This window comes from Lepidochelys olivacea (assembly GCF_965140295.1).
Source record: "Lepidochelys olivacea isolate rLepOli2 genome assembly, chromosome: 11".
NCBI classification, from domain to species: Eukaryota; Metazoa; Chordata; order Testudines; family Cheloniidae; genus Lepidochelys; species Lepidochelys olivacea.
In genome coordinates this window covers 12,937,502-12,964,020 of record NC_140421.1, presented here as the reverse complement: position 1 = coordinate 12,964,020, position 26,519 = coordinate 12,937,502, and the positions used below count along the sequence as shown (strand labels likewise).

Genomic DNA, 26,519 nt, shown 5'->3' with positions numbered 1-26,519 from the left:
CAACTTCAGTGCTCCAACTTTGCTTTCGTAACACCCTTTATGTCTTTTTGAGCCCACTTTTTATAGAGATGTTAACATGTCTAAAGATTCCTGATTATAAAGGCTGAAATTCCTGAGCCAAGATCTGCTCAGCATAGGAGGAGGGGAAATTTCTTTGGATCAATGTTACATCTTCCTCATTCTCCTATGCATGTGCACTGGCCCAGGCCCATCAGCATAACTTAGAGCAGTTTAGGGCTATGGAACCATAACTCTCCTGAGAACTGATGTAGTAAAGGTATGCCCTGCCCCCTTGCTAGCCCCAGAATGCATCCAGTACTCCACCTTCCAGGTTGCTTGTGAGGGGCAGTTGGTGAAGAAGCCAGCTGAGACCTTCCCTTCATCAAGGGAATTTTCTGCTGGCCATTTAGGTCAAGTTCCATTATTCTCTACCATTTTCCTCGTCTGCATCAGTCACTGGAATCTAAGCCACAAGTTTCACTGAACTGTTTTCTTTTAAGTTATCATTTTCTAAAGACTGAACAATTTCCAGGTTTGTTTTTACATGCGTGTGTGTGTATATATATATACACACACAATCAGTTTATAAGTGTTGTTGAAGTAACAACATGGGAAAGTGGACCACATCTTTTTGGTGTAGGAGAGTGCCAGCTACTTGACCAGTTTGAGTCACACTTTGATTATAATGATTTGTAGACATTATTCAAGCTCTAGTGATACTCATTTTGTCTATACCCTGCATCCTCCGAGAGTTCTGTTTATAAAAATTTCAATCAATAGAAAATATTTTATTTTAAATACACAATGATCTATACACAACTATTTTTCTTGATCTATTCTTTATCAACCAAATTCATCTCATGTGTAGCTCCATTTTAGTTAATGGATTTATTTGGTCCTGTATTTCAAGCAAAATTATTATAGAATTCACAAATCCATTCTGATTTAATGTAATTTCCACCTTTGGATACTATAGCTCCCATTGGACATAATTATCAGTACCTTAGCCACTCAAATAAAGGAAAAACAATTTCCAGTCCTCGTACTGATATTATTTCTACAGTTTTAAAAATTTTTGTAAGTGCCAGTAGCATGCAATGCAAGCAGTGTAACTGGATGGTGAATTTAAGAATGTGGCTTGTTAGTCTCAGTTATTTTTTTGGTGGCACTATTCATGGCTCTAATATTCTTTTTTGCAAATAGTAATTTCAGGGGTTACTGAATATGAAGTGTACATGTCTTTCCAAAGCAGCATTTTCTCCAGACTGAAACTTACCTTGTTTTAATATTCATACATGCACTGTATTCATGTGTGTTCTGTTGGAAGAAAACTCATTCATGTGTTTGGATTTATGCATATGAAATTCTATTTTTTCTTTATCATATTTTAGCTGTGGAAAGTAGCCACCAACCAATTAGCATCTCAGCTACAGAGAAAAGGACTTCTGATTTGCATACCACCAGTACTTACATTTCAGCGACATTCACCAGAGGAGGAGAGAAGACTTTCAGGTCCCTAACAAACAGCAGCACATCACCTGATGCAGCAGAAAGCTCTACTTCTATCTTAGAAAATACTGAGTCTTCAGATTTACCCCAGCCCTCATCTTCTGTAGCAGAGACTGGAGGAAGTAATATCTCATCAAGTGACTTCGCTGAGCCTTCAACAGAGCCTTTGCTTACACATTCTTCCAAGATCCCAACTCATTCGTCGCCATCAAATGATCTTGCTGGTGAGTTTTGCAATTCCCAGCTGGTTATCGTACAGTTTAAAAAACAATAAGAAAGAACCTCCCACTCCCAAAAACTAAGTCAACCCTTTTCATTAAAAAATCAGTTGCTCTTTAACTCAGACTTATACCTTTGAAAGGTCCTTATATGGCCTCTAATACTATCGTGTCTGAGCGCCTAACACTCTTTAATGTATTTATTCTCCCAACAAGCTGGTGAGGTAGCTGAGCGCTGTTATCCCCGTTTGACCGATGCGGAACTGAGGCAGTGAAAAACCAAGTGACTTGTCTAAGGTCAGACAGGAAGTTTGCAGAAGATCAGGGAACTAAATATGGGGGTCCCAAGCTAGCACCCTAACCCTGGACCAACCTTCTCTTCTAGCATTGCTCTGAATATTTTAATCACCTTAAAAAAATAATAACCCATTTTCCCCCTCTACAATGGTATTTTTTTCTCTGCCAGATTCTGGAACAATTGCTCATGTCCAGCAGTGCCATACCCTGCAAGTACTCCCATTATACTGAATGGGATTACATGTATTGTAAGATATTAGTGTGAATAAGAGAGGAGATTCAGGCCGTTAGGGTATTGAAAACCTGCGGCTGGCCTGTGCCGGCTAACTCAGGCTTTCAGGGCTTGGGCTAAGGAACTGTTTAATTGCAGTGTAAACACTGGGGCTTGGGCTGGAGTCCAGGCTCGCAGGCGCCCCAAAGTGGGAGGGTCCCAGACCTTTGCTGCATCCAAAGCCCAAACATCTACGCTGCAATTAAACTCCTGTGAGCCTGAGTCAGCTGGTATGGGCCAGCCGCAGGTGTCTACCTGCAGTGTAGACATACCTTTAGTGATTCTTTACCAACTAGCTGGACTGTAGAGGCATACAATCGGTACTGCTTAGATTTAAACTGTACCTGTAGACTGTACCTCTATTTCTATATGTATTGAATTCCAATGACTATCTTCACTGAATTTAATTACCAATTTTGTTTTAGTAACCCCTTTTATGGCTTTCGGAGCCTGCATTTTACAAAGAGATGCCCAAACTTCTGAAGATTTCTGAATATAAAGGCTCAGATTCCTGTGCTGAGGTCTGCTTAGTGCAGGAGGAAGGGAACTAGCAGAGATCAAGTTACACCTCCCTGATTCTCATGGTGCATTTGCACTGGCCCTGGCCCATAGGCATAAGTTAGATCAGCTTAGGGGCTGCTCTAACTTACACCAGCTGGCTATATCCCTATGGGATCATAAGCCTACAAAGAATTGGTATAGTACAGGCATGTTCTGTCCTTTTTCCTCATATGTCCCAGCATGCCTCCAATATTCCACCTTTCAGGTTGGGTGTGATGGGCAGTTGGTGTAGAAGCCAGTTATGCCATCTAATAGCTCCCTGCACAAATGGAATTTTCTGCTGGCCATTGTGTTGCCAGGATCCAACTCTCTGCTACCTTTCTCCTCTGGAACAGCTAGAGGAATCTAAGCGGTAGGTTTTAATGAATGATTATCTTTTAAATAATTATAACATTGTAAAGAGTGAATAATGCCAGATTTGTTTTCAGGTGTGTGTGTGTGTGTGTGTTTGTGTGTGTGTAAAGAAGTATTGTTGTTCTGCTCAAGATGTGCATATAAAAACTTTAATTTTCAGATTTTAATTCCTTTTCAGGAGTTGGAAGTAGCCATCAATCAGTTACAATTTCAGATAGAGAAAAAGGGATTTCCAGTTCTCCTACTCATAGTACGTACGTGTCAACAACATTCACCAGAGGTGGGGAGAGGACATCCCAATCTCAAACTCACAGCAGCACATCAACTGCGGCAACAGAAATCTCCACTCATAATATAGACGCAGCCAAGTCTTCAGATTCAACCCAGTTCTTATCTTCTGTATCACAGGCTGGAGGTTTCAATATCTCATCAAGTGATGCCAGTTTCACGGAGCTTTCCACCAAGTCTTTGCTTACACATTCTTCCAAGAGCTCAACGTTGACTTTACCAAATGATACACCCAGTGAGTTTTCTGAACTCAAAAATCTCATTTTGATAAGAAAAACATTCTCTCCCACTCCTCCCCAATGTGGGTTATACATACTATTATTGCTAATAAATTCAAAGCCACTGCAGTTGCCAGGCGCAGTATTTGTAAGCAGTAATGATTCTCTTCAATGAGATCACCTGCCCTGCATTTGGTACTTAACAGTAATCTAACAGTGTAGGAAAGTGGACCGTGTCGTCTTAGTGTAGGAGACTGTTCACTTCCTGACTAGTCCAGGTCATACAAGCACTTCTACTGGATCATTCCAACTCTACTGACACACATTGTGTCAATACCTTTCATCCTCAGAAAGTCCCGGTTATAAAGGTTTCCATCTAAAGAAATTATATTGTTTTTTTAAATACTCAGTGGTTCATACACCACTATTATTTCTGTAAAAAGTGTCTATAAACCAAATTAATCCCATGCATAGCTCCATTTAAGTGGCTGGAGTTATTTGGCCCTGTATTTCAGGGTAAAATTATTATAAAACTCACAATTTCATTCGGATTTGTGCATATAAAATTTAATTTCCACCTTTTAATCCCATTTCAGCCATTGGAAGTAACCATCAGTCTCTTAGCAGCTCAAAAACAGAAAAAAAGATTTCCAGTCCTTATACTGACCGTATGTACAGTTCAGCTACGTTAACCGGAGGTGGAGAGAGGACGTCACAATCTCTGACAAATAGCACATCTGCCCATACAACAGAGAGCTCCACTTCATATACAGAAATTGCCAATTCCTCAGAATTAATTCAGTCACCTTCAATGGCACAGACTAGAGGGACAAGTATCTCAGCAAATGATATGGGTTTCACCGGGTCTTCAACTGAGACTTTCTTTGTTCGTTCTTCCAAGATACCAACTTACTCTTCTTTCCAAAATGATCCTTCAAGTAAGTGTTTTGTGTGTATGTCACCGTGAGAATGCCAGTCTTATATACAAAATCTCACCAGTGCATTGAATACTTTGCATGTGTGCAGACAGATGGTGCTCCCATATATCCATGTGCTATCTAAAGTAACCGAATCAAAGGCAAGCTCATACATTCTGGGGAATCTTTCCAAAAGGGTAAACATCCAGCCAGCTAGAATTATGAACATTGACACTGTGATTCTTGACTGGCTAGTCTTAGTAAGAAACTCAATAGATATGCCAGTCGTTTGCATTCTTCCTTATTTTTAATGGGTGGTATTTTCAAAAGTGCTCCTGGTTGGCCTAAGCCAATGGGAACTTTCAGTAGTAGAGCAGAATTAGGCCAATTCAGAGGGCTTTTGAAAATCCCATCCTGTACTTCCAAGAACGTTGCCAAACTCCCTGTAAACGCTGAAATTCGCTATACACACAGTCTTCCTGTGATTAACTGTAAAATAAATGTTAATATTCTGTGTCATCCACGGCTAACTTTTCAAAGTGACGTGTTGTACTTCTGAGGTTTCCTGATTATAAAGTCTTTGATCAGTGAATTTTTGTAAGACATTATTTTATTTTATGCACACTAACATAGAACATGTCCTTGAAAGTATTTTCTTCCTATGGAGGCATGAGAATTCTTCTGTGCAAAACCGGATTTAAAAAAAGATGGGTTTTACTTAGTTTGGAATGGAGGAAGAGAGTTAGAGGATAAGGTCATTCTGAATGACATAGAGGACAAATGGACTTTTCTGTTTACCCTTTCACAAAGCACAAGAAGAGGACACGGTACTCAATCATGTGAAAAGGCAACATGTTGAAAAGAGGTAAAAATACTGGTTAGTGAACGTACAGTTCCTGTGCGGGACTCAAGGCTGCAAGAGTCTGAGGTTAAGATTTCAGAAGGTGTTAAAAATTACAATATAGTTACATTTGCAAAAGCATTGCGCTCAAGCTAGTTTTCACTGGCAGATAACCGCCTTATAAACTGACGGACTGAGTGGACCAATATACAGACTAGTACATTTTATGTATCAGACATATAATTTCAGTAAAATGCCAAAATATTTTGATATATATTACTGTCATGTTACTTTTTTTCTTCTATTCCAGGCATTGCAAGTAGCCATCAACCAGTTAGCAGCATCGACACTGAGAAAAGGATCTCTGTTTCTCGCACTGACAGCATGTACATTCCAACCACATTCAGTAGAGGTGGAGACAGGACATTACTGTCTATATCAAATAACAGCACCTCTGCCGAATCATCAGAAAGTTCCACTTTTTATGCTGAAATTTCCAACTCTTCAGATTTAGCACAATCCTCATCTTTTATGGCTCAGAGCAGAGGAAGTAACATGGCATCAAGTGATGGGGATTTAATTGCTCCATCTACGGAGCCTTTGCTTGTACGTTCTTCCAAAATGCCAACTTACTCTTCTACAGTCAATCTACAAAATGCAACTCTGTTTTTCACTGGCACTGAATCGTCACTAACTGGCAGCTCATCATTATCTTCGCCAGTATTTCCATCCTCTTCCTCGGAGTCATCAGTACATCACTTGCTTTCATCAACACCATCGCCACCTCATTCATTTGCATCATCAGAGTCATCTCTACCATCCTCTTCATCAGTGATACCATCATTGTCACTCCCACCACCATCTTTGCCGTCATCTTTATCCACCTCCTCATCAGTTGCATCATTTCCTTTATTACCTTCATTTTCTTCATCATCTTCACCATCACAGACTGGTGACAGTTTTCAAACCAGTGGGTCCATGATTACATCGGGAGGGACACACAGAATGGAGCCATCGACTGCTGTGTTCTATGGGAGTACACCCAGACAGTACAGCAATCACAGCAGACCACACCAGTTGAAAGAGAGCACTACTTTCAAAACCAAAGGACCACTTCCTCTTCAGACTGAACCTATGGAACAGCTCAGCAGTAGCTCTCCATCCACATCAGCTTCCACACTTGCAACAGAGAGCTCCACAGGAGGAACCTTCACTTCCAGTGGGGACCATTTTGAAAAGACAACTTTGCTTCTGACAACAGCTGCTCCAAGTCTGAGCAAGGAAACCCAACACACTGAGATGACAAAAGCATCGACCAGTATCTTGCCAAATACGACAAGTCAAAGGGATGTGTTTCCCGCAGCAGAATTAACAACAGGGAAAACTGTTACACTGTCAACAGACATGACTTTTGGGCCACCACGTTCTGTGCCAACTACAGATCATTCTCTTACTACGAAAACTCGCAGAGTTAAAACTGCTGTTGCCACGACACTGGCCTACATAACTGGAGTAACTACAAAAACAATGGAAACTAGCACTGCAACTAGCATTAAAATCACTGAAGAAAATATCCCAGCTACACATCCTTCCAAAACATCTTCCCCTAGCAAAACCACTGTAGGGTTTTCCACCACTTCGGCAGCAGCTATCAAACCAACTACTATTGCTCTGTTAAGTCGCACAAGGGCATTAGTAACTTCTTCTCATACAACAGGTAAAACACCTAAAAGGTTGCCCAGAAACATTGGATATGTAGAATGGAGAGAACATCAGACATAGCTTGTATGAAAATCTTTGAGGATATGAGTTAGTCTTAATTCTAGGTATTAAGCATTTGAAACAAAAGGAGAGAGTTTAATAGATCCCCCTGTTGAAAAATGCTGAAAATTTTGGTGGAAATTTTACCAAAAGTTAATTGAAATTCAAAAACCGTCGACCAGCTCTGCTTGTACATTTAAAATTAACAATTTCTTTATTTCTAATTAAAAAAATAGATACATATAAATATATGTCTTGTTAATGAGGAAAGACAGTTGGCCAGCATTAGTATTTGCATTGGAGCTTGTCCTGTTATTACAACTTATGATCATTTTCTCTCTCTATATATATAATCTCCCTCAAAAGGGCCTGTCATAAGAACAAAAGAATGGCTGTCCTGGGTTAGACCAACGATCTGTCTAGCCCAGCATCCTGTCTTCTGACAGTGGCTGATGCCAGATGCTTCAGAGGGAATGAACAGAACAGGGCAATTATTGAGTGATCTATCTACTGTCGTCCAGTCCCAGCTTCTGGCAGTCAGAGGCTTAGAGACAACCTGAACACATGGTTGTGTCCCTGACCATCTTGGCTAATAGCCATTGATGGACCTATTCTCCATGAATTCTTTTTTGAACCCAGTTATACTTTTGGCCTTCACAACATCCGCTGGCACCAAAATCCATAAATTGACTATGTGTTGTGTGAACAAGGACTTACTTATGTTAGTTTTAAATTTGTTGCTTATTAATTTCATTGGCTGAGCCTTGGTTCTTGTGTTATGTGAAGAAATAAATAACACTTCCCTATTCACTTCCTCCACACCATTCATGATTGTATAAGCCTCTATCATATCCCCACCTCAGTTGTCTCTTTTCTAACATGGACGCTCCCAGTCTTTGTAATCTCTCCTCATATGGAAGCTGTTCTATACTCATAATCATTTTTGTTGCCCTTCTCTGTACTTTTTCCAGTTCTAATATATCTTTTTTGCGATGAGGCAATCAGAACTGCACACAGTATTCATGGTGTGGGCATACCCTGGATTTATATAGTGACATTATGTCTTCTTATCTATCCCTTTCCTAATGGTTCGTAACATTCTGTTAGCTTTTTTGACTGCTGCTGCATGCTGAACAGTCGTTTTCAGAGAACTATCCACAATGACTCCAAGATCTCTTTCTTGAGTGGTAACAGCTCCTTTAGACCCCATCATTTTGTGTGTATAGTTAGTATTATGTTTTCCAATGTGCATTATTTTGCATTTGTCACTTGTTAGCGAAAGTCTAGGCCACATTCTGTATCCTTGCTGAGTCTATTGCCACTCATAGTCATAGCCATTATTATATTTTATATTTTGAAGAAAAGTGGGGAAAAGCGTTAAGCACAAGTTCCAGTTTTGCCTTTTGTCGTAGCCAGTTATGTGTTAAGAAAATGAACCCATATTGATATTAGAAGCAGAAACTTTGTCAAAAACTCCACTTCATAAAACAAGAATACATAATTTGGCAGAAGCAAGCATCTTCACACTTGGCTAGGGGAAAACTCTTTCTAGGAGTGAACTGGAATGGTGACTCATGTACTTATCCTTAAGGGACTAAGGGGGTTGAGGAAAGGTAGCTGTCGCTAGGTCATCAGTACACTGGGAGGAGCGTGTGAAGGACTTTGTATCACAAAAACCCAAGGGCGTCAGGCAGTCTAGTCTCCTTATTGTCTCAATTAAATATATTAAGTAAGGTTTTTATCAGAATGGAAATATAATCCATAATTAAAGCCCTTGGGGCTGAAAATACTTCCTAAACAGTGTAATGTTTACTGACTTCGGTCACCCCTTTAACATCCGTAGGACCTACATAAAGTAGAAAGTACTACAGCCACTAATAAGTGTTTACGGGACTGAACTCTACGACTGAATATTTTTATTACAGATTGTATTTAAGTATATAAGTATTCTATTGGGAATAGTGACATGGGTTCATGCATTTTAGGTGAGAACCTAGTTTAATGTAGCCTCTTTTTATTGAGCGATTCATGGTTTGCTACTTTATTCTTTTTTAAAAAGTACGGTTCTGACATTTACTGTAAAGAGGAAGTCCTTTCAGTGACCTGGATTAACACTTTGTACTATGGATTTAATAACGCTCTGTATTTTTGTAATGCCTTCCAAACTGCTTTAGAAACGTTAAGGAATTAATAGCCCAGTTCTGCTGGCCTTTCTGATGCAAGCAAGCCCGTTGATTTCGGTGGGAATACTGAAATGAATATGAGTTGCAGGGCGGAGTCCCATGCCTATCTCATCATTCTTAGAGCTGGTCAACATTTTTTGAATTTCACGATTTTTAGCACTATTCCAAATCTTGACATTTTAAAAAAAAAAAACGGGAAAAATTTTCCGTGTTTTCACAATTACTTCTCCCACCAGGTTTCAAAATGTTGACAAATTCATATTTAAAAAAATAAGGTCTGAAGCCTTAAAAGCGTCCATGCAATTCCATGCCTCCTCCCCCCCCTCACGCTGTTTTTGGTAATCGGTTTCCTCCCCATATTACAGCAGGAAAACTGAAAGACAGAGAAGTACCTTTTGGTTACTTAATTTTTGGGTGCCGTGCTTGAGACACATTAGCCCTGCTCAGTGGCGTAGCTAGGTGGAGTGAACAGGGGCAGCGGACATAAAAAAGAGGTGCTACTCGCTTGTACTCACTGCGTGGGGCTCCGGGTCCTCGGCGGCACTGAAGGCCCCTGCTGCTGAAGTGCAGCCGAGGAGCCGGAGCGCGCGAAGGCCCCCGCCGCCGAGGAGCCGGAGCACTGCCGGGTGAATAAATGAAAAAAGGCACCTAGAAATCAAAAAGGCTCCGCTTGTGCTCAGAGGGGGAGCGGCCGCTCCCCCCGCTTCCCCCTTGGCTACGTTACTGGCCCTGCTTGTCAGAGGTGCTGAACGCTCATAACTCCGCTCGGGAGACGTCACCAGGGTGAGCGCTCAGCAACTCTGAAAAATCAGTTTGTCTCAGGCTGGACACCAAAAATCAGTGGCCATTTTTGAAATGTGTGGGCCTCCGTGACCTGTCTGCGGCCACACCGTCAGCCTGCAGCAGAGCCAGCAACAGCCCATGGGAGTTCCTGACTCCTGTGCTTTAACCCTAAAACCATCCTTACAGCCTTTGTGAATTACACTGCTCAGTAATAACCAGAAAACAGATCCGAGTGACATGTGCCCCCTAGCTTGTCTTGTAATCCCGTGTAATCAACAAACGAGCCAGCCCTTCTGGCTATGTTCTTCACTTGGACATGTGCATAATTTATCTTCCTGCTAATGAGACTAACACTTGCATCATGAAGAGCATTTCCAGATATGGCAGAAAAGAGGGTGAGAATCCAATGGTTTTCCCCCCAAGAATTTGCATGTGCAGTTGTACGGCATGCATAGCAACTAGACAAAACTACAGTCATGCTAGTCAAGCCAGGAATTAATCCCCCAAATGTCTTATTTCACAGTCAATATCTGCTCCACAAACCCTTGTCTGCATGATGGAAAATGCGTTATTAATGGTGTTATGGGCAAATATCAGTGCAAGTGTTCACCAGCCTGGCAAGGAGAAGACTGCAGGGAAGGTAAAGGACAATATTGCAGCCAATGGCTCCTCCATCTTATATTGGTGACAATTCAAGCAACATCAAAGAAATCAATCTGCATTGCCTGAGTGATAGCAGTTTGTAGAAACAGGCTGTGACCCCAGTGGCTAGAGTACCAGTGTGGAACTTAGAAGACCTGGGTTCTGGTTCTGGTTTTGCCACTAGCCTGTTGGGTGACCTTGGGCAAGTTCCTTCACCTTTTTGTGTGTTAGTGGGGATAATGGGGATATCCTTTATAAGGCACTTTGAGATCTACTGATTAAAAGTGATTGATAAGAGCTAGGCATTATTATTCACTGGGGCTGAAGCAAAGTCAGTAAAACAATGAGAATGGGAATTTGCATTTATTTGCATTTATTCACTCAGCTTCGGTAGGATGATCAAGAACACGATAAATAATAATAAGTGGTAATGATGCAGTGAGTCGTACAGCAATACGCAGAGGGTCTTCTAGTTCTACTGCCAATGATTTCTTGTAATTCTACCAACTGTTCTGTTTTCTCCCTTGTTTCAGATGTGGATGAATGTCTTTCTAATCCATGCCCAGCTCTGGCCACATGTAATAATACTCACGGCTCCTATGTCTGCAAATGTCCTCTTGGATACCAGCTAGAAAAAGGAAAATGCAACTTAGGTAAGAGAATTGAACTGCAAAAAAAAAAAAGAAAGAAAGAAATACTTGGTTAAAAATAAAAATCTTCTGAGACAGAAATAAAACCAGGAATCAGAAAAATCCTTTCCTTTAAAATTTAGCTACTGATAACTGGTTTCCATTAGCATAATTGTCTTTTATTGTCTTTACCGATATGTAGTCTCATGTATTTTGTGGTGGAATGTCCTGGGGATTCAGTGATATTTAACGATTTCCTCCACTTTCATAAAGCTATAGAAACATCATATTTCAAATAATGGTTACAGGTTTATTTGTATTTTCAGGACAGAAAATCCAGGGTTGTTTTTTTTTTTTAACAAATTCTAACAATCCAAAAGAATTTCACAAAATACTTAGATCCTACTCCTACAAAGACTTAGGCGCATGTTAGTAGGGCCATTGTGAAATTTGCCTTCAGTTAGACTAATCATGTGCATAAATTTAAGCAACTGTATAAGTCTTTGTAGGAACAAGGCCTTATTTTGTAGCTTTCGTTTCGCATATAGCACAATTATTCAATATCCAAGTTTCATCACCTCTATATGCAGAAAGACTCTGAATTTCACGCTTTTCTCATGACCCATTGTAGAAGTGACTGTTTTACAAGACTTTACTGTGAGCCACGATCTGAAAGAATTACAAATATGAAAATAGTGCTGTTGAATCATGCCTGAGGTATTAATGAAGGGCATTTTTAAGATGGACTGCTAGGGTAGCAAATGATTTTATTTTATTTTGGACTAAGGGCAGATTATATAAACACTGTGAATCTAATTCTCTTCTGATTATGCCAGTGTAAATCAGGAATCAGAGACGTCAATGAGGTTTCTCTGGTACAAAACTTGCCGTGAGAGGAGCACCTGGCCTCTGTGTGTAGCCTGAAGGCATGGGAAAGGATTGGAGGCTTTATAATGTTATCAGCAACTGTATTTGTCTTTTGGATGGGATATAAAGCTGAAGCTGTGATCCTCCATTTTCACTGACAGTCTAATGACATTTAATAGAAGATTTAGGGATAGAATCACTGCTATTCTGACCAAATTCCAACTTGGGTTATTAGCTTCTGCCCTGAGGCTTGTATAAATCTAGGTAGGCAAGAGTGCTTTTAACTCTAAACTGTACCTCATCTCAAAGGGCATCACACATTTCAGTCCCAAAGTTACCTAAATCCCACACAAACTTGACATCTCTTCTCTCATATATTTAACAATTAAATATTTCCAACCCCAAGCTTTCAAAACTCATGAGTCAGGCACCCCCAAAATCAATAAATTAGCTTAAAAACCACAAGATTTAAAAAAGAAATAGATTTTGAATTATTTTTATTTGCCTTCTAGTTTTTGAATCTAGAGGTTTGTAGCGGGATGGTCCGATGATCAGCTGTCCTAGCGGTTGGGTCGTGGACTTATAGTTTCTGCCAGCCTAGTCAACCCAAAGGGGCCCTGGCTGCAGCCTTAATCACTTCTGTGTGCTCAGATTGCTTTCACAGAGGTTCTGTCACTATAGAGGTGTGGGGGAGTGGGCAAGGTAGGGGGATCTGGGCCCACCTGTTCCACTGGGTCCTGACCCAGTGCCCTAGGGGTTTATCAAAGCATCTGGCCCAGCTATTGAGCTACCCTAAATTATATTTTCCTCTGGGTCACTTCCTACCAGTCTGGAGCTATTCCAATTGGAGCATGGTCACTGGCTTCAGAGACAATCTTCAGTCTCTTAGTGTCATGTTGAAGTAATCTCTTTTAGGGCTTTCAGCTCCCCAAAAGTGGGGGTACCCAAATCCCTGCTTCTAGAGCAGCCTTCACAAAGCTGTTGCCACTCCTGACATAGCCCTCAGCTTTAGTCTTGCTTCCTGGTGGAGCTTGCAGCTCCCTCCCCACTTCTCTGAGCTACCAGTGTCCCTGCTGTGGGAACATGCCGTGCACATAGGCAGGGCCCACCCCTTAGCACAATATTGCTCCACTCCCAGCCCAACTTCAGTGTGGGGCCTGTAGACCCCATCACAAGTTTACACCTGGGTCACATTTTCAAGTTTTTCTCTACACTGACAAGGGCTAGAAAATTACTGTTATATTAAATAAAAAAAAAAAAAAGGAAGAAAGCTGAGATTCTCACCTAATCACATGCCTCCAGTAGCTGAGGCTTTAAGAAAACCACCAAATATGGCGAATCATACCTGAAAATCATGAGAGTTGGCCATGCTGAGGTTATTCACAGCAGCTTCACCTCGACAACTGTATGCAATTTTGGGCACCACAACATAGAAAGGATTTGGAAAAATTAAAAAAAAACAAAACAGCAAGATCAAGATACATGATGCAAAGAATGGAAAATTAGAAATGGAATGAGCAAAATATATGCAGTATAAAAAAGAGACTTGGTGTGTGGGGGGGGGGGAGGCAGATTATCTTAGTCTATCAAGACCTTCAGAGTAACCATATAAATGTCCCTATAAAGACAGAGAGATTATATAGTACAAGAATTATTGCACCCAGCACTGAAATATAGTTACCTCTTGGGCGGAATGCAGACTGATTAACAGCAAGTAGTACCACTGCACAATGGGTTAGGACAGGAAATGAAAAAGAACAACTCTCTCTTCAATTTAAGCTGCAGGAGTATTCAGTTAGATTATATATAACTGTCTGAGCTGGAATTTAGCTAGCACCACTGGGGCTGACACACAATCTCTTGTGAAGAATCCCATGGGATCTGTGCTTTATTAGTGGTAAACTCATTCATAGGTTTCCCATTGCTATAGTTTTCAATCAGACTAAACTCTGTCTAGCTCATGGGACATGATAAGATCTCAGCCTGGGGTATCAAAGCTGCATGAATTGTAGCTAACAGGCTTTGTTTTTAATTTTAGTAAGAACATTTTTTGGTCAAGTTGCACTGAAACTGAACACTACTCATGGGAAGTATTCTGAACTCCATCGAATTGAAGATGAAATAATAACAATGGTAAGTGTCATTTCTAGAACACTAACAAATGCTGCTTCATGTAGATTTCATCCAGTGTCATGATCTGTGCAACAAAGCACAAGATACAGAGACTGTAAATCATGGGTTCATCTTTATACCAATGACATTTTCTGGTTCAGGCATTCGTCATTTACTATGTCATGACCATGTCAGATGCTAGGGACTTTTCCTCAGAGACTGTAAAATATGTTGTCAGCAAGACATGATGCTTCATAATTCTTCTGCTCTACTTTGCACTGATTAGGCCTCAACTGGAGTGTTGTGTCCAGTTCTGGGTGCCACATTTCAGGAAAGATGTGGACAAATTGGAGAAAGTCCAGAGAAGAGCAACAAAAATGATGAAAGGTCTAGAAAATGTGACCTATGAGGGAAGATTGAAAAAACTGGGTTTGTTTAGTCTGGTGAAAAGAACACTGAGAGGGGACATAACAGTTTTCAAGTACATAAAAGGTTGTTACAAGGAGGAGGGAGAAAAATTGTTTTCCTTAACCTCTGAGGATAGGACAAGAAGCAATGGGCTTAAATTGAAGCAAGGGAGGTTTAAGTTGGACATTAGGAAAATCTTCCTAACAGTCAGGATGATTAAGCACTGAAATAAATTGCCTAGAGAGATTGTGGAACCTCCATCATTGGAGATTTTTAAGAACAAGTTAGACAAACACCTGTCAGGGATGGCCTAGATAACACTTAGTCCTGCCATGAGTGCAGGGGACTGGGCTAGAAGACCTCTCGAGGTCCCTTCCAGTCCTATGATTCTATGATTCTGTTATTCCAGTGCTTCATGACAGAATTTATGTTTGTGTGGGAAGAAAAAATGAATCAGCTCTTTGGAGCAAGACTTGTCCTTTTGTTCTGTTTGTACAGCATCTAGCTCAGTGGGGTTCTAGTCTATGACTGGATCTCCTGGTTGCTACCACAATACAAATAAATTATAAGAATGCTGCATTTGCAGAAGAGTTCACATAGTGGTAACATTAGACTAACTGCATATAGCCAAATAATACTGGTTGGTGTTCATGCTATTCCAATGTAAGTTGCCCATCTCTGGGAAGGCAGAAACTACAGTTGATTACGCACCTGGAGAACCAAGCTTCAGCAGTGAGAAATGGGACAAGAAAGAATAACTTCAGCTCTTCCTTCATGCCAGGGGATGGGCTTTGTTAGGTGTCAGAGTAGCAGCCGTGTTAGTCTGTATTCGCAAATAGAAAGGAGGACTTGTGGTCTGATAAATTGGTTAGTCTCTAAGGCACCACGAGTCCTCCTTTTCTTTTTGTTAGGTGTGGAACTTGAATCATCAGCTCCTTTTTTCTCTCTTGGCTGAGGGATGGCTTGCCCAGGCAGGAAATAAGGATGGGTGATTAGGCTGATAATTATGTTCAAAGATCTGCTCATTTTTTGAATCTTAGTTCATCCCATCCCATCAATACCTCAGTGGAGAGACCCTGCTTCAAGGAAGCTGAGTGAGTTAGACTAAGGCAAAGCTCATTCTGACTAGGCTGGGGTTGCCTATAGGCTTCTATTGTGTGCCCTCCCCCTAGTGGCTTGTTGTACTGCAGTTTCCGGCGTAGGGGTTATAAAGATCTTTATTTCCGGTTCGGAGGCAAACTCAGGACCAATAATCCTGGGCTCCCCCAGTTTCAGCAACAAGTCTCATAAATACCAACCTGGTGCTGAAGTTGCTTGGAAAAGAGAGCTGTGGCTCTGAGTACACTGCGAGCTAGGGTTGTGATTCCCCTGCTTGCGTACACATACTCCTTTCTTCTCAGCAAGCTAGCCACGAGAATCAATAGCAGTGTAGCCATGGTAGCCCTGGCAGTGGCCGTATGGCATAGCTGTGCCAAGTACATCTCCACCAGTTTCAGGCAGGTTTATTCTCGGCGCAACGAAGCCAGGCCTCCGCGGCCGCTACGATGTCTACACAGCTATTGCAACTCGCGTAGCTCAATACGAGCGAGTGCGGGTTTGTGTACGCAAGCAGGTGAATCAAACTCCTGCCTCACAGTGGAGAGGTAGCCGGTTAATCATTCATACCAGGGGTAGTTCTCTTGCCTACCATGTATTCATTCTTGTCTTCACACAAGTTAGATCAGCTTTTTAGCAGCCCTTGGTCCCAGCAGTTCACTGTGCCTGTTCACCAAGCAAGGCAGCTTGCCTGGTGACGTAGCTAAAGCAACAGGAAGAGGGAATGACAGCCTCCATGATATTGACTAAACAGACTTAGGAGAAATCAAAATAACTGACTGAGTCCGAGACTCTTTCCTTGAGGGTGGGATTCGGGGGGAGGCGCCTTTGATAATGTGCAGCATCCAAGTGTGTCGTTCTGAATAGTGCCTTATGCAGGCCTCTTTCCCCACTGCTTTGCTGGCTGGTCCTCGCCCATCGTGCTCACTGCACAGCAGGCCTGGGACAGATGCCCATTTTTATAAACCATAGGACTTTGCTCATGTCCAAAGCTGCACAATGGCGACTTCATCCTTCCCTTGTTGACAATACAAAGCCCCTCTGTCTCATTAAAATAGGAGGCTGTTGCGAAGGTCAGAGGTCCCTGTTTAATTCCCGAACAGTAATAGAATATCCATTCTTTCCTTCAGCTGAACGTGTCTCTCTCAGAGTTACCTGGCTATTACAACTCAGTAGTTAAAGCTGCAAGGTAAGGAATATAATACAATGCATGTGTCGGGGATAGGGGAGAAGCTACCTCCTTGATCTGAACAGCCTAAAACTCTGGGGAAGTTCAGCTCTGGATCCAAGCTTTGCAGCTGATAATAAGATAGACACAATGTGGCATAAGAGGACTCGCTATGGAACTGGGAGCAAGGAACACTGTAGTGCTCTGCCACTGACTTTCTTTGTGGCCTTAGGCAAGTCACTTATGGCCTGATTTTCAGAAGTGCTGACCAACCCCAGTTCCCAGTGAAGTCAATGACACCTGTTTTCAAAATCAGGTCATTAATATCCCTAGGCCTAACTTTGCCCCTGAAAAATACGAGTATCTCCTCTTATTGGCTTCATTGTGAATTACTTGTATCCCACTGCGGACGGAATTGGGTCTTAAATGTATATGTTTGCCGTGTCTGTAAAGTGGGGGTAACATAAGACAGGGTTGTTATGGGGACTTAGCTAATGTTTGGACAGTCTTTTCAATATACATCAAGTGTTGTATGCACGCTACGTATTACTGATATTAATAGCAATCTGCCGAGGACATATTAACAATGAAATAAAATGCAAACGATGATGCATAGGTTTTTTTTGGCAGGGAGTCCAATTCTGTCCGAGTTTCAGTCCAAACCACCTTTTCTTTAGCATCCAACGTGACGCTCTTTGACATTGTTAGCAGTGTACGAAGCTACATTAGTGCTTGCAAAACTCCTGCTGAAACCTGCCAGTTCATCTCCAAGTATACGCTGCTCCCCAGAGGTAAATAACTTCCGGATTGATCATTATGAAACTGCAAAACAATCAGCTTTTTATTTGTTTGTTTGTTCTTAAAGTGACTGTGGCCTTCTGAAAAGTCCCTTTCAAATATGTATCTCATTTAAATGGAAGTCATCTTAAAGCCCCTGCGGTGTAAAAAAAGACTGCAGATGTCAAGTTTTATCTTACCCGCATGTGTGAGTAATCTGCCTCTTTATGAAAATGTTAGAGGGGTGAAAGACATTACACCGCGCAGAATTACAGTTACTGTGAATGGTCCTTTCCTCTCTGGGGTACGGCATTGAATCCCATCCAGATCAAAAAAAATACGAGACTTATTCTAACCACGTGGTTTGAACCTATCAAAATGGTTTGAGTGCAGGGCTTAGAGCTGCTAAAAAAGGGGAGGGTGACAGCAAGGTGAGGTTTATAGTGAGACAAGCCCTCCCCGTCAATTTGATGATAGCCTTTCTTTGCTGCTATGGTTAATCTGTATGTGCTGTGGGTTGGGTTTTTCTTGGTGCCAGATTCCACTGGTAAAAGTGAACAGTATTAAAATGGTTCGAGGCTGAGTAACATTTCTATACAGACCCCTTCACCTGCCCAGGCCCAACCATGGGATGCAGTGTGTGACTAGGGACCAAAACATGATGCATGCAGGAAACTTCAAAATGCTGTGGAATTCCTTCCTTCCATGGACATAGGTTTCTATAGACTCCATTTCATGAGACTGATGTTACAGTCCAAGTGAGGGGACCCCAAATGTGTGTGCAACACAGGTAGCCTTCAGACTAAAATGAGTGCTATCCCATGAAATGAGGGACATTTGAGAGACAAGGTTTCCATTAAAAAAAAAAAATCTGCATCCAGAGCTTTGTGACGTACTTGTAGATGTTTTGCTTTGAAGATGAGAGTTGGCAACATTTAGCCTTGGGTCTGAGTCTGAAAGAAAAATTGGTCTGGCCATTTAAGCTAAATAAGCATAAAAATGAGAAATTTGGGAGTTTTAAACTCCTTTTCTCATAGATTTTAAGGCCAGACAGAGCCTATTTTGCTCATCTTGTCTGACCTCCTGCATAACACATGCCAGAGCTCTTCACCTGCTAATTCCTGCCGCCAGCCCAATTAAAGTGGTGGCATTTGATTTGATAGGCCAGCTGAGCCCAAGTCCAGCGGGGGCCTCTTCCGCTCTTTTGTTTTGTGAGGGTTAGTGTCTAATTTCCCGTTAAAGATAAACAGAATTGTTGACAGCACAAATTATTCTCTGACACACACATTGAAAATCAAGCTGACAAATTCAGGAGGGAAGGGAATCGAGAAGAGCTGGGACAGTAAAGGGTTATGAGCTCCAGTTGGGAAACATATTGGCGTAGAAATTGTAGCAGTGATTTATTATTACCCAAGTTCACACAGCTTGACCCAGCTCTCCTCAGTCAGGCCTGAACCAAAGCCCAGCGAAGCTAATGGAAGTCTTTCTGAAGAGGGTGCTGGAACAGGCCTGTAGTTCAGTTATGAATCTTTACAGGCAGTAAGTAACTCTAGTTCTCTTAATTCTTTTATTGGGCCAACCACATTCTGTGACTCAGCATTAAGATGATGGGATGCATTTTCATGCTGCTTAAGCCTGTGGAGAGGATTTGGGTCCATTACAGTGATCAGATGGTTATTGGGGTTTCCTTGTTCTGTGATTATATGTATTGCACAGCCTGGTCCATAATCTGTAAAAGCTCAGAGAACTGGTTTTGGGGAGCGCATTCCTATACTGCAGAATTTACTCAATAATACCTTGTACTTATATAGCCCTTCTCATCTTCAAAGTACTTCACAAACATTAATTGCTCATTTCCCTGTGTTGCCGTATTAAAGAGAATGGAAATGAGGCAAGGTTGTCATTTGCCCAAGGCCACATAGTGTTCTACACTGCAGATAGACAACCACGGCTGGCCCATGCTAGCTGACTTGGGCTCGCCAATCTCGGGCTAAGGGGCTATTTAATTGCAGTGTAATTGTTCGGGCTCGGTTCTGCAGCCCAAGCTCTGGGACCCTCCAATCTCGCAGGGTCCTGGAGCCCAGGCTTTAGCCTGGGCCCCAGTGTCTACATCACAGTTAAGCAGCCCCTTAGCCCAAGCCACAGGAGCCCAAGTCATCTGGCAAGGGCCAGCCACCAGTTTTTATTGCAGTGTAGACATACCCATAGACTCAAGATTAGATCTAGGATTAAAATTCATGAGTTTCTAGCTCCTGGTTCTATGCTAAGAGCGGTGGGCCATACCCCTCTCTTTCTCTAGTCTCCTAGTTTGGTTTGGTTGTACCAGAAGTGTGGGGAAACTACATCTTGGCTGAAATTATAACAGTATTTGTGGAGCATGCTGCTGTGGTTCTCCTTACATATACTACATCTTTACATGTCAGTGGTCTGTCTGTCTGTCTGCTAGAAGGCGGAGATGTGAGGGCATTTACGCTGGAAGAGCTTTACAGAGTGAAGGATACTCTGGTATTTCTCTAACAGGGATTTAATATTTGTGTCCCTTAATCTGAAAGAAATCATCTAGACTGGAAGTACAAGTTGTGTATGGCAAAAAGAACAGCATATACAAATTCTTTTTTTTTAACTGAAGATTTCATACACATTTAGACTGAATATCATGTACAACTTCGTAATGGAGAGATCTGTGAGACTGCTGAATTCTGTCAGGGTTGGACAAAGCACCCAAGAATATATTGCAGGGAACAATGCTGTGTTGGTTGGTAGGAGATAGACCTGATGACTCAGTAGGTCTTTTCTATCTCTAATATCTGCGTTCAAATATTGACCCTCTTAATAAATACATTATGTATTTAGTGCAGAAATGGGCAAAAATCTCATCCAGGTTATAAGCCCTCCAAAGCCAGGGAGTGTACAGATGCAGAATTTTAATTCATGCCCATTATATTATTATTTATTATTTGCATTGTGGTAGTGGCTAGGGACCACAATCATAGACAAGAACCCCATCGTACAATCACATAACAAAAAGGATATATATCACAGAGCTAGGGACAGCTGTAGAATTCAGATCCATGTTCTGGTTCCAACCGTTCCCTACATATTTGGGCCAATCTCTGTTGTAGGGACTGCCATATCGGGTCCTGTGGCTTTATCTCAAAAGGGAGCAAATGTTAATAAAGAAATAGGGGAAAGCATTACCTGATCTAAGTGTGATACATGGGGAAAGCTGATGATCAACATGCATAACAGTGAATTTACAAGGACATGAGCTGATATTGGTGATGTCTTTATGGTAGTTGGTGGATTGTGTAAACAGAAGGACCCTGAATGTGACAGAGAGACTTCGGAATGCAATGACTTGGATGGCATTGCAGTCTGCCAGTGCAAGAGTGGATACTTTAAATACAACAAGATGGATCATTCCTGCAGAGGTATTGTTCTTTTCACAGCCAGATTTGCTTTGGTTTTTGCTTAATATTTTGTTTCCAGTTGAAATGATTTTCACACATGTGTTCTTTGTATTTCTTTGCATGCTAAGCAGCGTAGTGTTATGAATAAATATTAACAGTTTAGATTTCCTCCATTTGGATATGGTGCTTTACAGAAGAACTTGAAGATACTCTCTCACTACAGTTATCATAATATTATCGCTTTCGGGAGCATGCTGTGCAAGTCAGAAAGATCCAGTGAAAAGAGACAAGGGGTTGGAATGCCAGAGGCAACAGTTCAGTGGCATAGTGCACAGATAACATAGCACACTTTTTTGTGTTGCTCTTTTGTCTGAACTCCAGGGGAAGTAAAGATAATTGTTTTAAATTCACAAGCTGTATTGATGCATCCTTAGTATTTTGAAATGACCAAGTAGCTGAGAAGGAGTGTGAATTTATTTGATCTTAAAAAGGGTCATAATAGACATTTAAATACAAGAGTCAGTATCTTAACTAGTGCCTTAGCAGACACAGAGCTATTTCACTACATTTTAAATAAACTATGGTCAATTTTGCTCCTGCGGTGATCAAAATAAATGTACCTAGGTTCAGTGGAGCCCATTGCCTGCTTAGATTAGTCAATACTGTGGTGTGTTGTAAAAAGTCCAGCTTCCTGATCATGAATACACTTATGACTTTGATGGTTATTATGTACTTTTGTTTCTGGCTGTGAGTGCAACATGCTAGATGCTGTATAAACGTGTGGGAAGAGTGTCCCTGCTCCAAAGAGCTCACAGTCTACAAAAGATGACACCCTATTCCCCTCTCTGTCTGTATGAAGCAGCCAGTTGGTGATTAGTCATGTTTTGACAATATCACAATTTGTAAGAGACCACATGGACATTGGATTGGGACCCAGAGTCCTGGCTTCCAACCCTGGTTCAGCCATTCTGTGTGATCTTGGGCAGGACACTTCACCTGATTGTGCCTGTGTTTTCCCACCCCACCTTTATTTGTGAGCTCTTTGAGACAAGGTATATCTCTTGCTATATTTATATACAGCGCCTTGCACAATGTGGCCCCAATCTCAATTGGGATCTGTAAGTGCTATTGTAAAACAAATGAATCCTTTGTGAGTGTATACATGTGGGGCAGGGGGTGCCTGTGTGTAGGGGGGTATTTTTGTTAAATATGTTGACTATCCCCAATTAGTCCTTAACCTTGCCATCCTTAGTTGGCTAGTTTCTTGTCGACAGCACAATGAAAGAACCTTGTCAACCAGCACTAAACAATTCTAGTCAGGTCTGCAGTGGCTTTGAAGTAAGCTTAAAATAATCTAATCTGCCTTCGCTCAAAAATATGTGATAATGTTTCCCTGCTTTCCCTCATACATGTAATGGGATCTCCAGCAGCACTGGCATCTAACAGCAACAAAGAGGCGGAGACAGGATGCGTGAAACCCACATAAAATAACATCTAGTTTTTATTTCAATCGGCTCCAGTCCGAGAAAGTAGCGTTCCTTTTTTTCCTTCTAAGAATGGAGGAAGGTGGGTATCAAATGATGCAGAGATTGCTGCAGTGTACCTTGCAGGGGGTGGGGCTGAGAAGAAGGATGGTCCAATGGTTAGGGTGCTAGCCTGGGCCTTGGGAGATCCAGCTTTTAGTTTCTTGCTCTGGCACAGACTTCCTCTATGACTTTGGGCAAGTCATTTCATTTCTCTGTGCCTCAGCTTTCCCACCTGTAAAATGGGGGTAATAGTACTTATTCATCCCCTGGGGAATGCTGTGAGAAGAATAAAGATTATGAGATGCTCAAATACTATGGTAATAGGGGCATTGTAAGTACCTCAGATGGGATGGGATAATTCTGTTCTCATTCCATCTGTAAAATAAATAGGATACGTTTATTGGTCAAGGGGCTTGCAGCAGAGCAATAAAAGACACACCATCACCTCTGTTATGATCAAATGAGCAGGACAATCGGGCACCACACATTTTAGACAGGATGACACCTCCATGAGCTTGCAAATGGCATAGGTGAAAATTGCTCTAGGGCAGATGGCGTTTTACACACAGCTGTGTTGAGGGGAATTTTACCTCCATGTTATCAAGAGCTGGGGACAGAGCAGGAAGCCATCTGCTGTAGTGAGAGTGGGGTAAGATCTTTGAAAGAGCTCATGGCTAGATTTTTCAAGTGCTCAGCATTTGTAGTTGGGGCCCGATTTTTGACAAAGCTGTGCTCCCATTTAGCCCCCATTGTGCAATCCAGATTTTCGAAAGGACTCAGCACCCAGCAGCTCCCAATTTGACATTTACAGAGATTTTTTTCAAAAGAGTACCAAACCCAATGTGCTGAGCTCTTTTGAAAACCTGCCCTGCATACAGGTGCCTAGAAGGGGACTGAGTGTCTGGAAAAACTGGCCCTGATTGTGGGTGGTGAAAATGTAGCCCATATCATGTTAAATGCTCGCAAGTGGTAATTCTAATTATAGTGTTTCTTCCTGTGGGAAGTGCCTTTTGTACTGAGCTACCCGGAATCCTTTACAGAAAGTTGGGTGTGATTTGGAGAGCACCTAAGGCATGGTGAATGGTCAGCAGCAAACCTCCAGGAGTGTCTCTTTCCTGGCAAAAAGCTAAAGCCCACTTGTGGGAAATCTGCCACCTGGTAATTCTGGCTCCACAAATATCTAGTATCAATAAGGTTTAAGGGAGGGGTTCTCAAAGGAGCTGGAGGGAGCTTGAAAATCTCAGCCTAAATACCATTCATCATACGTTCCATTCATCTCCAGGTAGCCCCTGTTCCCATCCTTTCCAGGACAGAACACCAAGCCTGCAGGGTTGATGAAGAAAAGGCCACCACAGGCTCGCCCTGTCAGCTTCTGCAGGGTGCATTTTTCTCAGTAAAACCAAGTGTCCTTGTGTGAGCAGAGAAAGGCTCTGATCACTTCCTCCCATCCAAAAGGTTCCAAGAGACCCCTCAGGCATTCACTGGGTGAGGGAGGTCGAGCTGGACAAAAAGAAATCCTGAGTGAAAAGTCAAAAGAGGACTGGAGTTGAAAGTTCTGCCTGGCTGCAGGCCTCTCTAGTCCTTAATACCCCTCTGCCCCCCTTCCACCTCCCAGTTTAGGTTCATAGGCATAGTTTGACTTCTGTATTTGGGGGGCAGCTCCAGTCCGGCCAATGGGGACGTGTGTGGGGGTCCAGTTCCGCAGCTTGCGGAGGCAACGCACCCCCTGCCTCTCCCGGACTACACCGATGTTTAGATTTTGGAATAGCCGGTAATAGTTAAAAACTAGGAGAGTGGGAGTGGCACAGTGAGCTCTCCTCGAAGCAGATTCAAAGGAACTGGGGAGAGGTGTGGGAGGGAAGCTGCATGACAGGAGGGGGAGAGCGGGAGGGGGGGGGGGTAGTGAAAGGGAAATAGGAGCAAAAAGTTCTGCAGCTCTGCATTACATTTGAAGAACCCTAGGATGCACCGAAGTGGGGCATTCAGGACCTGCCCCTGCCCTCTGTGTGATAGCTTTCCTGTCTGTGGGACTGGAGAATTTTGTTTGCAGTAAGCGGGGGGGTGCACTGACTGCACCACTGTGCAGTGGCATCCCTGTGGGTGAGGGATTGGGGGCAGGTTGGGCCACAAAATCCGCCAGTCCTTCCCCACTTCCCAAGCAGCAGAAGAGTGCTAGGGCTGCAGTCACCTTTGTGGAGTGCAGCCTGGGAGATAGGATTGCTCCCAACACAGGGTTCTGTAATGCCCAATCTAGTTACTCAGTTTTCCTCTCCTGGATCTGGTAACATGAACAAACCACTCTGCTCTTCTGCTGACACCTCACTATTATGTATAGGTCAGGTGTATATAATTTTGTACTTATCACTTGTCCTTCTACTTGTGGACTCTTCCTTGATTTTGTAAATGTCAAAAGAGAAAGTTCATAATAAATCTAATACAAAGAGTATGATGGACAGACTTAATTATGAATGATGATCGGCAACTAAATATCCAAAAAAAACTACAATAGCAAGATATTGGGGGGGAAATGGTTAAAAAAAAAAAGCCAGACTGGTTTAAAAGAGAAATGAAAGCAGCAATACAAAATAATGTAAATAACAAATGGAAAAAAGGGAAAGTTGATAGCAATGGAAATATTTGGTAAGGGAAGGAAAAGGATACAAGGAGAAATCTATGGCCAGAAGAGTTAAGTACAATAGGAAAGAGTTTCTTAAGTATTTCAGGAACTGAAGAAGCCCTTATAATGGTACTGGCCCATTATTCGATGGAAATGGTAGAGCAGTCGAGCAGAAAAGGCAGAAGTGTACAGTACATATTTCCATTCTGGGAAAAATCAGATAATGTATTCATATCATATGATGAAATACTTTTCATTCCGACAATAACTAAGGAAAATGTTAAATAGTAGCTACTAACATCAGATAGTTTTAAATCAACATGTCCAGAAAACTGACACTCAAGTTTTTTAAAAGAGTTGCACTCAAGAGTTTTAAAAGAGTTGACTGAGGAGCTCACTTGACCATTAATGTTGATTTTTAATAAGTCCTAGAACACTGGAAAAGATCCAGAGGACTGGAAAATAGCTAATGTTGTGCCAATATATTAACAGGGTAAACAAGATGATCTGGGCAATTATAGGCCTGTCAGTGTGACATAATTCCTGTGCAAAACAATAGAATGGCTTATATGAGACTCAATTAATAAAGAATTGAAGGAGGGTAATATAACTAATGCCAGTCAACATGGGTTGATGGAAGAAAGATCCTATCAAAGTAACCTGATTTTTTTTTTAACGAGATTACAAGTTTGGTTGATATAGATAACAAAGTTGGTATAATATACTTAGACTTCTGTAACACATTTGTCTTGGTACCACGCAGCATTTTGATTAAGAAACTAGAACAAAACAAAATCACCAGTGGCATGTATTAAATGGATTAAAAACTCGGTAATTAATAGGTCTCAACATGTTGTTGTAAATGGGGAATCAACTGGTGGGTTTCTAGTGGGTTCCCTCAGGGATTAATTCTTGGCCCTATGCTATTTATCATTTTTATCAATGATATGAAATAAAATGTAAAATCATCACTGATAAAGTTTGAAGATGACCCAACATTGAGTTTGGACAGGTCACTCATACAGAGCGATTTGGACCATATAGTAATCTGGGAGCAAGCAATACTG

At 41.8% G+C, this 26,519-nt stretch overlaps 1 protein-coding gene across 1 annotated transcript in view; it reads left to right on the top strand.

Annotated features, from left to right (window-relative positions):
• HEG1 (heart development protein with EGF like domains 1) overlaps positions 1 to 26,519 on the top strand; it is a gene marked incomplete at its 5' end in the record, with an annotated part of 63,509 nt that overhangs the window by 22,932 nt on the left and 14,058 nt on the right. Inside the window, 10 exons of the mRNA XM_084642726.1 lie at positions 1,392 to 1,733; positions 3,389 to 3,733; positions 4,313 to 4,654; positions 5,785 to 7,191; positions 10,725 to 10,841; positions 11,377 to 11,496; positions 14,378 to 14,472; positions 17,085 to 17,143; positions 17,753 to 17,913; positions 21,196 to 21,330. Coding sequence (XP_084498852.1) covers positions 1,392 to 1,733; positions 3,389 to 3,733; positions 4,313 to 4,654; positions 5,785 to 7,191; positions 10,725 to 10,841; positions 11,377 to 11,496; positions 14,378 to 14,472; positions 17,085 to 17,143; positions 17,753 to 17,913; positions 21,196 to 21,330 — 3,123 coding nt within the window. The remainder of the gene's footprint in view (positions 1 to 1,391; positions 1,734 to 3,388; positions 3,734 to 4,312; positions 4,655 to 5,784; positions 7,192 to 10,724; positions 10,842 to 11,376; positions 11,497 to 14,377; positions 14,473 to 17,084; positions 17,144 to 17,752; positions 17,914 to 21,195; positions 21,331 to 26,519) is intronic.